This window comes from Chlorocebus sabaeus, chromosome 20 (genome assembly GCF_047675955.1).
Source record: "Chlorocebus sabaeus isolate Y175 chromosome 20, mChlSab1.0.hap1, whole genome shotgun sequence".
Lineage (NCBI taxonomy): Eukaryota > Metazoa > Chordata > Mammalia > Primates > Cercopithecidae > Chlorocebus > Chlorocebus sabaeus.
In genome coordinates this window covers 6,509,269-6,524,058 of record NC_132923.1, presented here as the reverse complement: position 1 = coordinate 6,524,058, position 14,790 = coordinate 6,509,269, and the positions used below count along the sequence as shown (strand labels likewise).

Sequence of the window (14,790 nt, the reverse complement as noted above, 5' to 3'; positions counted from 1 at the left end):
TAGAGGGCTCCTAGGAGCAGGGGCTGGGGGACCTGGCACCAGTGGTGGAGTTGAACAGAGGCAGCTTGCTGGCCCCATGACTGGGCAGCTTCAGCAAGTTTAAAAACTGCTGGCCTGGGATGGTTGGAAGACTTAAATCTCTTCAACCACTGTGATTCTCTGAATGGTCAGCGTTATTGTTTTCAATCCGGGCATGAGTGAAGAGGGAGGGCTTTGTGGAGAACCTGTTCTGACCAAATACTTTGAAAACAATTGTGTTTCCTAAATCTTTGCTGTTAAGCCTTGTTGTTTCATATAGGCTGAGCAGAGATAGTATATCTGCCCTTAAGGTTGTTGTTAGAAGGATGGAGGAAGATAGGCTGGGCTTGGTGGCTCACGCCTGTAATTCCAGCACTTTGGGAGGCCAAGGTGGGTGGATCACCTGAGGTTAGGAGTTCGAGACCAGCCTGACCAATATGATGAAACTCCGTCTCTAGTAAAAATACAAAACTTAGCTGGGCGTGGTGGCATGCGCCTATAATCCCAGCCACATGGGAGGCTGAGACAGGAGAATCACTTGAACCCAGGAGGCGGAGGTTGCAGTGAGCCAAGGTGGCACCATTGCACTCCAGCCTAGGCAACAAGAGCGAAACTCCATCTCAAAAAACAACAACAAAAAAAGAAGGATGGAGAAAGATAGTGTTTTTAACTCTTTAGCAGAAAAAAAAAAGCTATTTAAATTGAATAACAAATTAGAATTCTATGTGCAGTTATAAACACCATTGAGATAATCTATGTAAATTAAAGCACTTTAAATACACTAGGGGACTCTGAAATTTAAATGTATCTTATTGTGAATACCATTTAAAAAAAATCCATACTCTAATTGCTCTGGATTTTTATATATTATTTTTATGTAGTGAATATTAAACCTATTTTCATTTAGCTCATCATAAAATGAATATTCTTAGAGGGACATTTCTTGGAGTTTAAGACGAAGTGGACGAATTAGAAAAAAGTGTAGGCCCTTGGAGGAAACAGTTTATTGGCCCTGTGGCTGCCTGACTTGGCCAAGCAGGGGCCTTGCCCTTGCCGTCACCCTCCTCTTCTCTAGGATCTGCAACAACATCTGGGCCACTCACCTCTAAGGGGAATCATGAGATTCCTGAACTAAAAATCTGGTAAATAAACCTGCTTTGTTCCCAGCTTTGTAAGTTTCATTGTATCCTAATAGTGGTTATTTTAAATCAGAGATCTATAGCCTCCCCACCCTGTTTAGACTGTTTCCCTGTATCCACGGGACCAAACTAGAATGAGGAGCAGGAATGGCATGACATATGCCTTCTTGTCCCTGCTCGCATCGTAGCTCATTGGGGTCTTATGAGCAGGAGGAGCAGGGCTGAGGGCATGGTAGAGGTAAGGGGTGAGAGTCGCTCTTAGGAAGTAGCTGAGGGAGTAAGGTATAGACTGAAGCAGGAGAGACAGTTTTTATTTCTTGTTACCGTTTCCTAAAAAATACCCATCTGTCTGGATAGTGTAGATGAGAAAAGCTGTAGGGACTGTTCTTGAGTTATAGGTAAGTCCTTGGGATCTATGCCTTTAACTGGTCTGTTTGAAGAAGCTGTAGTGTGGATATCTCACCACTGCCTCTTTGATGATGATTTTCCATTTCTGGACAGACCTTACCTTCCCCTCTCCAACTGTGCCCTCAGTTGGTGTGTTTTTCTTTCCTGTTTGGCTGCAGGATTATTACAGTGGTGGCTACTATCCTGCACAGGACCCGGCCCTGGTCCCACCCCAGGAAATTGCCCCAGATGCCTCCTTCATCGATGACGAAGCAGTAAGTTAACAAAGCACAAGTGACCATCTTTGACCCCTGGGCACCATGTTTCAAATCTGAAGCCAAAGGAAATTAAAAAACACACACACACAAGACAAAACTGTATCAGGATTAGGTTGGCAACATGTAACGGAGAACCTCTAATTAATAGTGGCTTATATAAAGCAAGTTAGTTTTTTTCTTCATGGAAGAAGGATACAGGGGTGCTTTGGAAGCTCCACGGAGTCAGGGATCTAGTCTCCTTTTTTTTGGGTAGAGACGGGGTCTTGCTTGTTGCCCAGGCTGCACTTGAACTCCTGGGCTCAAGCAATCCTTCTGCCTTGGTCTCCCAAAGTGGTGGGATTACAGGTGTGATTTACCATGCCTGGTCTCAGTCTCTTTCTGATCATTGCTTTGCCATCCCTAGGCTGTGGCCTTTATTCTTATGATCCATGATAGCAGTTAAAGCTACAGCCATCACACTGGCATTGAAGATGCAGCAGGGTAGAGAAAGAAAGAGGAGGAACACTTCATCTCCCTTTCTAGGAGACTTCCTGAAAGTTCCTAAGAGCACGTCCATTTTGATCTCACTGACTAGAATCTGCTCAAGTGGCCATAGCTAGTTGTTTGGTTTTTTTTGTTTTCTGTTTGTTTGTTTTGAGCAGAGTCTTGCTCTGTCGCCCAGGCTCGAGTACAGTGGCACGATCTCAGCTCACTGCAACCTCTGCCGCCCAGGCTCAAGCGATTCTTGTGCCTCAGCCTCCTGAGTAGGAGTAGCTGGGATTACAGGCATGTGCCACCATGCCCAGCTAATTTTTGTATTTTTAGTAAAGATGGGGTTTCACCACGTTGGCTCAGGCTAGTCTCAAACTCCTGGCCTCAAGTGATCAGCCCATCTTGGCCTTCCAAAGTGCTGGGATTACAGGCGTGAGCCATCGCATCTAGCCGGCCATATCTAGTTCTAAGGGGGTCTAGGAAATGTAGTGTTTTATTAGTTGTGTGGCAATATGCCTAGCAAAAATTTTGGATTCTTTCACACTAAAGAAGAGGAGAATGGATCTGGGGAGGCACCAAGCAGCTATGTTAAATAACCCTTGTGTTTCACATAATGGTCTCTCCCTGCTGCTAGCTTTCCCAAGCTTCAGCAAAAGGAAGGGTAAAAGCACAATGTCCTGTGACTTTCAGGCCGTTATTCGGGATATAAAGTACTGTTCTATCTTATCTGCAGGGAAGTCACAGCCTATTAGGAGGGATCTGCAGAAATAGGGGTGCTACCTTTCCATGGAGGTTCTTATAAAAAATAATTCTTCTCTGCTTACCTTTTCCCAGAAAGGTGTCCGTCCCTTTGCATACTTCTGCCTGTGCTTGATACTGTTCATCCACTTCCCTATGGATCTCCTTCTTGGCAGGTTTGATAGTTGGTTTCTTTGGGAACCAACTAAGCCTAGGAGACAGCTGAGAACCCACTTAGTGGCAAAAGTCAGTTTCTTATAGGTGGAGTGAGTATAGAAGGCCTCACTAATGTTGAGATCAGGACCTGGGTCTCACTGAAGCTTCTGAGTTTTAAAATTCTATTCTCCTTCACCCACATTCCCTTTGAGGCACACCTCTGGATGACTTGTGTGGTTTGCATTTTGTTTTTTTAGGAAGAGGAAAGAGTAGCAGTCTCCTAGAAAGTTTACTGGGCTTTCTTTTTTCTTTACCCTTAAAAACTTTTGAAGTTAAAGCTAAGCCTCTGTGTGTGTGTGAGGCTCCTCTTCTATGCAGCCCCACATTCTTTGTCTCTGATGTCCAATTTGGTGTGGGGTCTGTTGATTCGGTGATACCGAACAATTAGAAGGAACAGAGACGGACAAAGAACTGATTTTTAAAGGAGAAATCCTGGAGTTCTGTGTTTTTTTGGGGCTTGGAATTTTATTTTTTTGGAGGCAAGGTCTTGCTGTGTTTCCCAGGGACCACAGGCATGCACCACCACACCTGGCTAATTTTTTAATTTTTTTATAGAGATGGGGTCTCACTTTATTGCCCAGGCTTGTCTCAAACTCCTGGGCTCAAGTGATCCTCCCACCCTTGCCTCCCAAAATGCTGGTATTATAGGTGTGAGTCACCCTGCCTGGCCTGCTCTGAATTCTTTTTTTTTTTTTTTTTTGAGTCTGAAAACTCTTTTGAGACAGAGTTTCACTCTTCTTGCCCAGGCCAGAGTGCAATGGTGCAATCTCAGCTCTCCGCAACCTCTGCCTCCCTGGTTCAAGCAATTCTCCTGACTCAGCCTCCCAAGTAGCTGGGATTACAAGTATGCACCACCACGCCTAGTTGATTTTATATTTTTAGTAGAGACGAGGTTTCTCCATGTTGGTCAGGCTGGTATTAAACTCCCGACCTCAGGTGATCCGCCTGCCTCGGCCTCCCAAAGTGCTGGGATTACAGTTGTGAGCCACCGTTCCCGGCCTGCTCTGAATTCTTTTTTTTTTTTTTTTTTTTTTGAGACAGAGTCTTGCTCTGTCGCCCAGGCTGGAGTGCAGTGGCCGGATCTCAGCTCACTGCAAGCTCCGCCTCCCGGGTTTATGCCATTCTCCTGCCTCAGCCTCCCGAGTAGCTGGGACTACAGGCGCCTGCCACCTCGCCCGGCTAGTTTTTTTGTATTTTTTAGTAGAGACGGGGTTTCACCGTGTTAGCCAGGATGGTCTCTATCTCCTGACCTTGTGATCCGCCCGTCTCGGCCTCCCAAAGTGCTGGGATTACAGGCTTGAGCCACGGCGCCCGCCCTGAATTCTTAATTTGAAAATTGTATGCAGTCCTTTTAGGCAGATATCATTAAAAATAAAATTGATTCAGGGGTACATGTGCCAGTTTGTTACATGGATATATTGCATAGTGGTAGGCAGATACTGTTTGAGTACAAATTCATACCACTGGTTCTCTGTTGTCATTCATGTTTGGAGATACCTCTTAGCTTCCCTTTTCGTGGGTTCAAGAGACGTTCTGAGTACAAGTAGCCTTTCATCTGGCATCAAGGGAATTTGGTAGGTGGCAGGTAAAAGGATATAGAGAAGAACTGAGGGTGCCTTGGGATTGGTGAGTCACAAAATCATTCCATAAACTCTGGCTCTTTAGTGACATCTGCCGACCCCCTTGCCCAGATTCCTGAGTCCTGCATTTTTTTCTTTTCTAGTTTAAGCGGCTGCAGGGCAAGAGAAACCGAGGGAGAGAAGAAATCAACTTTGTGGAGATTAAAGGTGATGACCAGCTCAGTGGGGCCCAGCAATGGATGACTAAGTCATTGACAGAAGAGAAAACCATGAAGTCATTCAGCAAAGTAAGTGGGAAAGGTCTATTGAGTGGTCAGCTTGGGAGGCTGCCAAGCAAAATCTTGTCTTACTCCCCGTCTAGACCCCACACCCCATTGTTATTGTCACAGCACCTTTAGTAAACACATTTTGCCTATGGTACTTGAGTATGCAGCAAACCTCACAGATACAGCAGCTCCTTCCCTCTAGAACTTTGCGGGAGTTTAACAGCTCTCCAGCTGGATGGGGGGTCCGGTTGCTGAGACTGAGTAGTTGGAGAGGACTCCAGCCTGTGGCTGTGGCTCCTTCCCAGGCTGCACAGAATCCACAGCTACTCTACTCTTTCCCTACAGTCAGATCCTTCTTTCCTTTTCTTGATTTAAAGTTTTTTGCTTTTTTTTGTTTTAATTTTTATTCTTTTAAAATACTATCTTCTTCATTTCCTTCCCTCCTTCCCTCCCTTCTTCCTTTTCTCCTTTCTTCGTTCCAATTGTTTTCATTTTTTGGTGGTGGTTTTTTTTGGTTTTGTTTTGTTTTTCAGAGTCTCACTCTGTTGCCCAGTCTGGCATGCACTGGCTCAGTCACAGCTCATTGCAACCTCTGCCTCCCAGGCTCAAGTGATCCTCCCACCTCAGCCTCCTGAGTTGCTGGGACTACAGGTGCATGCCACCATGCCCATCTAATTTTTGTATTTTTTTGTAGAGTTGGAGTTTCACCATATTGTCCAGGCTGGTGTTGAACTCCTGGCCTCAAGTGATCCACCCATCTTGGCCTTGACCTCCCAAAGTGCTGGGATTACAGGCATGAGCCACTATACCCGGCCCCAGTTAGTTCATTGTTTCAAGCTGGGACCTGGCTCAGCACATCTTTGAGGTGTGAGCACAACAGAACCTCAGAAATCCTGGAGTCCCTAGATTCTGAGTGTGTAACTCTTCTGTGTTCTCTTCATTATTGATTGTAGCCAGCTGTAGTCTTTCCAGTGCCTTTATTCATCACATTTCCCACACTATACTCCTGCCTTTTCTGTCCTAGTTGTCTTTAGTCAGTATGATGAACATTTCTTCACCTAGTAGCTGAGAACAGCAAACGTGGACATTTATGAGCCTGCCACAGGAGGGAAAACGTGGGAAAGCCCTGGACTTGAGCCCAGCACCAGCAAGGCCAAGGTCGAGGATTTTGTTCCCTTTTCCTCCCCCCATTTGCTTTGCTTTGTTCTATGGCCACAGATGGCCATACAAGCTCCAGCCGTTTGTTTTAACTGAATGCTGGCGGTCATACAGGACAGAGCAAAGGATTGTGGTTAGATCAGCATAAATCCATCACTGTTTACTGGAAAAACCACTTAGGAGAGCATGCTCTACCAACTGTGGGTCGAGAAGCATAGTCACATAGTAATAGCTACTGTTGTTAATGCTCACTGTGGGCCAGGAATGGAGCTGGATGTTTTATGTATTGTCATCTTTAACTGTCACATTAAATGACATTAAATAGCAGCAAGCAATTAGTATTTGCTCTTTTCCTATCTCCAAGTTTTCTTGCCACCGTCTCATTGTATTGAACTAGATTTTGTTAAAAGGAGAAAAAGATATGGTCCTTGTCCTTGAGGAGTTGACAGCATAGTTGGGAAGAAGAGATTTAAGGACACTTGAGTGTAAATGATTACAGTGCAAATTGATTACATAAGTGCTGAGGAGACTCTAGAGAGGAGTTTTGGGAGTTGGGTGGAGATGATTAGGAAGCTTCTAGTCTGAGACAACTCTGGCAGAGGACAGAAAAACCACAGAATGAAAGCCCAGACCAATATAGACTTTGACAGTAAATCATTTGCATCAAAGTTTGGTTATGGGTTCAGTGCAGTTACGGGCGGAGGCTGGAAGACTGGGGAGAGGTAGAGTGATTGTGAAATTTCTAATTCCAGGGAAACTGCTGGCACTTACTACAATGGGGAAGGTGGGGGTTTTAGCCAGAGGTGATTGATGGGAGCGAGCTTGATAAGCAGTAGGTGGCAGACAGGCTAGACATCTGGCTTGACTGGGGAGAAGAGGACAGAGATGAAGAGGGTTTGAAGGGAGATGGGCACAGGGATTGTGGGAGGACCTGGCAGGGGGGCAGAAGGTCACCTGTGCCCTGGCCCACAAACTGTTTCAGACTGATTGCAGGCAGTAAAACTGGTCTCAGATGTCCATAGCAGACAGAGCCCCATGCTGGGTGCTAGGGCTAGGGTGGGATTACCAAAGACGCAGAAGACAGTCCTGACCTCAAAGTAGTTCCAGTCTAGTGGGGGATATTAGCAGGCTATTTCAGGCAAGTGTTCTGAGCTGGGTTTTTTGGTATAATGGCTTTAATAAAAATAAAGGCTTTGTAAGTATATAGAGGTAAAAACAGGTCCAACTTTTCTCCCCCAGGATCTGGGCTGAGGAATGGGCTTTTAGTCCCTAATACCACACCATCTGGGCACATGAGAAACTTCTGCTTTCATCCTGTGGGTTAATGAGTATGTTTTCTTCTCTTGCAGAAGAAAGGTGAGCAGCCAACAGGCCAGCAGCGGCGGAAACACCAGATCACATATCTTATTCATCAGGTGAGAGAGAGCTGAGGGCTCTGGCTCAGGCAGGATCTCTGTAAATCTGGTAATTTGAAGGCTGAATTTGAGTTAGAAACCCAGATGCCAGGGACCATCTTTTAGCAGGCATCCTCTGCTGTTCTCAGAGTGGCCACTAGGAGGGGATACATCCTTCAGAATTATCCTGCTCTGCTTCAGTCTCAATGCAGATAAGATTCAGGTGCAGGTGCTTAGAATAAAACTCTCTCTTTTTTTTTTTTTTTTTTTTTTTTTTTGAGATGGAGTCTTGCTCTGTCGCCCAGGCTGAAGTACAGCGGCATGGTCTTGGCTCACTGCAAGCTCCGCCTCCCGGGTTCACGCCATTCTCCTGCCTCAGCCTCCCGAGTAGCTGGGACTACAGGTGCCTGCCACCTCGCCCGGCTAGTTTTTTTTTTTGCATTTTTTAGTAGAGACGGGGTTTCACCGTGTTAGCCAGGATGGTCTTGATCTCCTGACCTTGTGATCCGCCCATCTCGGCCTCCCAAAGTGCTGGGATTACAGGCTTGAGCCACCGTGCCCGGCCACCTCCTAGTTTTTCACAGCTTCAGTCATTACTTTAAAATCGTTTGAATTTCTAAGGTACTACACGCTGTTTTCAACACAATTGCAAAACTGCATCTCCAGGCTAAGCAATTGTTTGTTGGTGTTCTGTTTTGACTGGTCCAAGCCTTTTGAGGCTGTCCTCTCCTACTCTGCCGGTTGGGTGTCTAAGGCGGCTGATTTTCTTCCTTTTAGATGCTAAATTCTAGTTTTCATTTGCCCATTTCCCACTTCAGCTTTTGAGTTTTAATTCTACTAGAGGAAGCACCAGGATTCTTGAGTCTTTATTCTGCTTAAACCTTGATAACTCTCCAAAGAAATGATTTTTCTTTGCTTTCTTGGGGTCTTCCCCTTTTACTTCGATAAGTCTTTCAAGGAGTTTGCAGTTTCCCCATAATCATTTTGATAGGAGAAAGATTTTACATTGGGAAGCTCACAGAGGCAAGAGGACAGCGTTTCTCAGAATTCTGGTTTGACCCTCCCCTCCCCTTCTTCCTTGCCATAGGCCAAGGAGCGGGAGCTGGAACTGAAGAACACCTGGTCGGAGAACAAGCTCAGCCGCCGTCAGACCCAAGCCAAATATGGATTCTAGGGCTCTGGAACTGATTGCTCCCAGGATCTCCTGCCAGCCCAGCTGGCCTGGCCCCCAGCTTCACCTCTGGGACCCCAGCAGCTGCTCTAAGCCCAGGATCTCTTTCCCCAAGGACCCAGCCCTCGCCTCTGCGAGAATGAACATATTTGATAGATTTTTCTTAACAAGTTAGAAAATTCAGCTCCTCTCTGTCCTGGAGCTAGCAAAGACTTGTGTGATGCCTCTGAAGGGGCTCTGAGTTCTGGGATGGGAGTTTTGCTCCCTGTCAGGTGTGATGAAATGTTGAACCCTCCCCACCACCACTTTTTTTTTTTTTTAAACCAGGGATGTCTGTTGAAATAAAACATTCAGTCTGACAAACATTGGCTGCCCTGTCTCTGGATTTGTGTTTGCCTTGTGTAAAGCACCTTCCAAATGATCTTGAGCTGCCTGATTGCTTTGCTATTTTTTCTCTGTATCCACCGTCTAGCTGTGTTTGTGGCCATTGAAAACCCTAGAAATGGTGTGCACAACTTTATATGAGGTGGGATGATTTTCAGAGAGACCTGTGGTCCCAAATATGTATTGCTTGTCTCAGGTACCTCTGGAGACTGGGTGAAGTCAGGAGGTTTTTTCAATAGCACAAAATAGTTGTCAGACGTAAAAATCCTATCCAGCAAGAGGTAAAGTGGCAAAATCCCTGTCCCTAAAGATGATTCAGATTGACACTCGTAGTCCATTGGTCTGGATTGGTTTGGAAGCTTCACATTGAACTTGGGTGCTAGAGATACCCTTAGAGACGTCCAGAGCCCTAGCCTTTGTTGAAGAAAGGAGGTACAGGGTCTATAGACTCCAATTATCTGTAATGCACTGTGACACTCAGAAGTGACAAGACAGATGGCATAATTCCAAAAACAATGTGCAACTCATACTGCAAACCACCACTGAAAAATATGGCTAAGGGTATCAGGATTCCAGTAGGGCTTAGCTGCTGTGGTTTCCTGCAGGAAAGTAGCATTGAGGAAACTCCTGCAAGAGAGCCTTGGATGTCAGGTGGAGGAGCTGTTGACCAGAAATAGACGCTTGAGTGTGCTGTTGCTGGAAAACACTGGGAAGAATTAGTGTTTGGCAGTCCTGGTGACAGAGAAGGGAGGCTAAGGCCATTGGGGCATTTGAGGTATGTGGTGGAGACCTGGGGATGGGAAGGAAGAGGCAGAAGTTAGAACCTCACCAAGCTTCTGGTTTTGTGTGCTGGGGTAAGTTGAGGAGTCTGTTTCTCATTAAGTACAGAGAAGGTTTCATCACTTACAGGAAAACCACCCGCTTATCTGAAATCTGACCTACTTCGGGCTGGAGCCAGACAGGGCTCCTGCATCCCACAGGGACACTCAGGCTGTAGTTGTCCAGATCTGTGCAGCCAGTTAAGACTTCAGCAAGGAGCTTCAGCCCTACCATGCTCCCAGTGTTCACAGAGGCACTGGGGGTCAGGGCTGAGATCTGCCCCTCTGGGGTGTCACAGGTGGTGAGGTGTGCTCAGCAGGGCCTAAAATCTTAGGTTCCAATGAATCCAGTGCTTCCTTTCTTATATCCAGTATGCTACAGATGCAGCCCTAACCGTATGAGTCGCCACGCTCCTGGGATTCAGTAATTCAACTTTCTCATTTTAGGGGCTGTGTCATGATGTAGCTGGAAGTGCTCTGGGCTGGGAGGCAGAAAATGGTGAGAGGGAGACTCCCTGGTCTTCTGGAAATGGACAGAATTGGGCTAGATCTCTATAAGGGTCCTCTTGCCTCCCACTTCCTTCAGTTCACTCAAGAGGCTTAAGCCACATTTTTTTTAAAGCCACTTTTTAGTCCTACCAAAGATGGCATTTTATTTGGTGGTTGGAATTTCCTGGTCGCCGAGAAATAACTAACAATTAGAAAATGGATAGACTTCATTTGGGAGGGCTTCCTGGAGGTGGTAGCCTCAAGTTCTGATGAACAGAAGACAGAGACAGAATGAGGGAGAAATAAGAGTGATAACTTGGTTAAAATTAGCATGGCAGCAACAGCCAAGGCGCAGAAGGAGAAAGGTGTGAAGGCCTTGGTCAGAAATGGATCCAGTGAGCCCTGGAAGATGTTGGTGGGGCCGGGGCAAAGCTGGATGTGCAGTGTCGCATTGACCAGGACAGTAGAGCTGGAGAAGCTGAGGTCTGCAAGGATCAGACTTAGAACCCTCACAGAGATGATGTGGTTGTCGTAATGAGGGTGTTTTAGTGCCTCTGCAACACCGCTGGCCCCTTCGGAGGGGCCCAGCCACATCTGCACTCTAGCTGGCGTGCTGAGCTCACTGTCCAAGAAGCCCCAATGTACGGAGGAGTGGTTAAAGTTCGGTGGGGCCTGGGGGAAGTGGCAAGGATGCTGAAAACACTGGGCTGTGTGCTCCCGTCTGCCCCTTTTTACCCCTTTCCCTCTAGGTTCAGTTTTCTTTTTCCTTTTTCTTTTTTTGAGGTGGAGTCTCTCTGTGTTGCCCAGGCTGGAGTGCAGTGGTGCAATCTCGGCTTACTGCAACCTCTGCCTTCCGGGTTCAAGTGATTCTCCTGAGTAGCTGGGATCACAGGCGCATGCCACCACACTCGGCTAATTTTTTTGTGTTTTTAGTAGAGACTGGGTTTCACCATATTGGCCAGGCTGGTCTCGAATTCCTGACCTCAGGTGATCCACCTGCCTCGGCCTCTCAAAGTGTTGGGATTATACGCATGAGCCACCACGCCCAGCGCACCCGGCCTAAGTTTAGCTTTCTTTCAGGTGAGGACTCAGTGATGACCAGCCCCACCCCTCCCTGAGTGGGTTCATGGGATGTAATGTTAGCTCTTCAGTCCCCCTGAGAAGCCCCTGAGCCAGTTACAGATCACCTTACTGAGACTGTGCTGCGTTAGTTGAGGGAGCAGATAGGAAGAAAGGGGCAGCTCAGGGGAGGCTGGAGCAGGAAAGAGCCATCAGGGTAAGGCATGGAACTGAAGGGGCAGGGGCTGGAGGACAAAGCTGGACCCTGTAGTGGGAGCCGTGCTCTGTTTACAGCAAGGTCTTCCGTGTGCTGTGACAGGGTGAGAGGTTGCCCTTTCACAGATATAACAGTGGGCTCAGCCAGAGAGGCTCTACCTGGAGGAGGCAGGAGGAGGGATGGAATGACCATGGGAAGACTGTCGGTGAGAAATGCCCTCCCCCTCTTGGCATGTGGAGTCTCGCTCAGCATAATCGCCCCAGTTCACTTTTCCTGTACAAGTTACTCAACTTCTCCCTCCTGAGGTCTCACCGCAGCCCCAGGCCTCAGCTTGGAGGAGTAAAGTCAGCGGGATTGCCCCTCGTGAAGGGGAGGGAGGTTCCACCACCTTGGTCTTCAGGGCTGGGCCTCCAGCTGTGGCCCTCAGCAGGACTGGGACCTTATCCTTTAGCCTAGGAGGGGCCCCGTGGTATTAAGAGGAACCCTGGGTTGGGAGGACAAGATCTGGGCCCTGGGCCTTACTGCCTTTGGCTCCCTGTCACCTCCCCTCTCTAGACCTCAGTTTCCTCTTTAGTTGAGCCAAAAACTCTGTCATTAAGGGTCTCTGAAGTCCCTTCTAGACCCAGCAGTACTGCTTTTCAAAGCCCTTCACTTGCATGGTCTCATGTGTGTGCAATGAGGCATTATCTCCATGCATAAAGAATGGAGGGAGCAGTGGCACAGAAAAAGGGTTCCCCTGCTGAAGGTTGCACTAGTTAGCACAGCGCCACAACAGACCCAGGGCTCTTGATGCCATAGGTTCATCTGAGCTCCACCACCCCTTTGGTGTGTCCACCGCATGCTCTGTGGAGTAACAGAAAGAAGAAGAGGGTCCCTAGGTCCTGCTCTGCCCCTGGCTTTGCTCCTGCCCCTGTTCCGCCCCAGGCTTTCTCCTCTAGAAACACCAAGTGGGTCACTAGGCATTTCTGGCCCCCTCCCCACACCTGCCCATTCTGTTACACCCCAAAGTCTGGGGAAATGTATTGTCTGACTTTCTGATTTCTGTCTCTTGCTGTACAATAAATACGCCACTCTTTTCTGCTTCCTCCCCTGCCCCAAGGAATCAGCCACGAGGTAACTGACTCCCTGCGTCTAATCTGAGACCTTTCTGGCACTTTCAGCCTCCTCTCTGATTTCAGAAAAGTCCTCTGCTCCTCCTTCCCTGCCCCTCTGCCTCTCTCCCCACCTCTCCTCTTGCTCAGGAGGGCATTTAGATCTGAGGTCTAAACAAAGGGAAGGGAAGTGGAACCCCAACTCTGTTGACTCAGCAACCATATTTCTCCTTAAGCTGATTAGCACTGGAGTGGAAAGGAGGGGAATTGGCCAGTCACTGGAGCTGGCACCTGGGCCAGGCTGGGGGTGGTGCGGTGGTGGCAGTGCCCAGGCCTAGGGACTGTGGCTTAAGGAAATGGTCTGGAAGATTCCTGTGCCTCAGGTAGGTACAGGGGCCCTGACAGGTGCTGATTGCCTGGACTAGACTCTTACAGGAATGAATGTGAAAAGAACAGGCTGCACAGATGGGACCACAGGAGTCCCCAGGCCTGGGCAGCTCTGGAGGGGCCGTCTCTGCTCTGAGCCCTGAGGATGATCCAGGGGCAGACACTGCCCTGTCTTAGAAAGCCCCCTGTCTGGCTGGGCATGGTGGCTCATGCCTTTAATCCCAGCATTTCGGGAGGCTGTGACAGGAATATAGCTTGAGGCCAGGGGTTCGAGACCAGCTCTGGCAACATAGTGAGACCCTCTCTCTATAATTTTTATTTATTTATTTATATATATATTTATTTATTTTTATTTTTCCCCCAAGACGGAATCTTTCTCTGTCACCCAGGCTGGAGTACAGTGGTGCGATCTTGGCTCACTGCAACCCCTGCCTCCCGGGTTCAAGCAATTCTCCTGCCTCAGCCTCCTGAGTAGCTGGGATGACAGGCATGTGCCATCACGCCTGACTAACTTTTGTATTTTTAGTAGAGATGGATGGGGTTTCACCAAATTGGCCAGGCTGGTCTCAAACTCCTGACCTCAGGTGATCTACCCACCTCGGCCTCCCAAAGTGCTGGGATTACAGGCGTGAGCCACCACGCCCAGCCAGGCTTGGTGATGGGCACCTGTAGTCCCAGCAACTTGGGAGGCTAAGGCAGGTGGATCCCTTGAGCCCAGGAGTTCAACGCTGCAGTGACCTATGATCATGCCACTATACTCCAGCCTGGGCGACAGAGCGAGACCCTGTCTTTAAAAAAAAAAAAAAAAAAAGGAAGTCCCCAGTCTGAGACAAAAGTAAGGCCCAGGGCATACGCCAGAGCCCCAGAGCTTTGCGTGGGAACAGGAGGCTGGCTCTGAAGTGGTTCTGGGCAGAGAAGGGGGAAGCAAGAGGGATATGGGAGAGAATGGGGTCCTGATTGAGGCAAAGGGCCTAAGCCCAAGAGGCTAGGAAGATGAGAGGCCTGGAGCCAGTTCCAAGGGGATTCCTGTCCTCTTAAGGGGCTCACACACACATCTTCCTCCTCTCCAGTCCTGTACTTGGCAGGGGGGTTGCAGAGGAGGTGAAGGGGCTGTCCCTCAACTGCTCAGCTCTCTGCCCCTCTTTCTTTATGCCTCAAGCGGTGCAGCCACCTCTATGTCCCTGGCTGCCTACTCAACCCATCCCAGTCAGAGAAGGAATACTTTGCAGAGGTCTTGTGTCCCTGGCCTTGGTGTCTGTCAATCCTCAAGCCCTTCCACCCTCACTGCAGTGGCAGTTCAACTCCTTGCCTTCCACAGTATGAGAGAGAGAGAGTCAGAGACAGAGACAGAAGGAGCCTGGAGGACTTGAATCCCTGTAGGGGAAGGCAGTTGGTGATGATTTATTAGCCAGACAAGAATCAACAAACAAGTTCTAACATCTGTTCTCACCAAACCATTCCTCAGACAACAGCAGCATTGGACCAGGGCCCAGATTCAAAGGCTCAGAGGGCCAAGGAAATTAGACTCC

At 48.1% G+C, this 14,790-nt stretch overlaps 1 protein-coding gene across 1 annotated transcript in view; it reads left to right on the top strand.

Annotated features, from left to right (window-relative positions):
- Positions 1-9,181, top strand: part of PRCC (proline rich mitotic checkpoint control factor) — a 32,292-nt gene extending 23,111 nt beyond the window's left edge. The window contains exons 4-7 of the mRNA XM_007976711.3: positions 1,724-1,819; positions 4,971-5,114; positions 7,601-7,666; positions 8,733-9,181. Of these exons, the coding sequence (XP_007974902.1) occupies positions 1,724-1,819; positions 4,971-5,114; positions 7,601-7,666; positions 8,733-8,819 (393 nt within the window). The 3' untranslated portion in view covers positions 8,820-9,181. The remainder of the gene's footprint in view (positions 1-1,723; positions 1,820-4,970; positions 5,115-7,600; positions 7,667-8,732) is intronic.
- Positions 9,182-14,790: the final 5,609 nt, after the last annotated feature.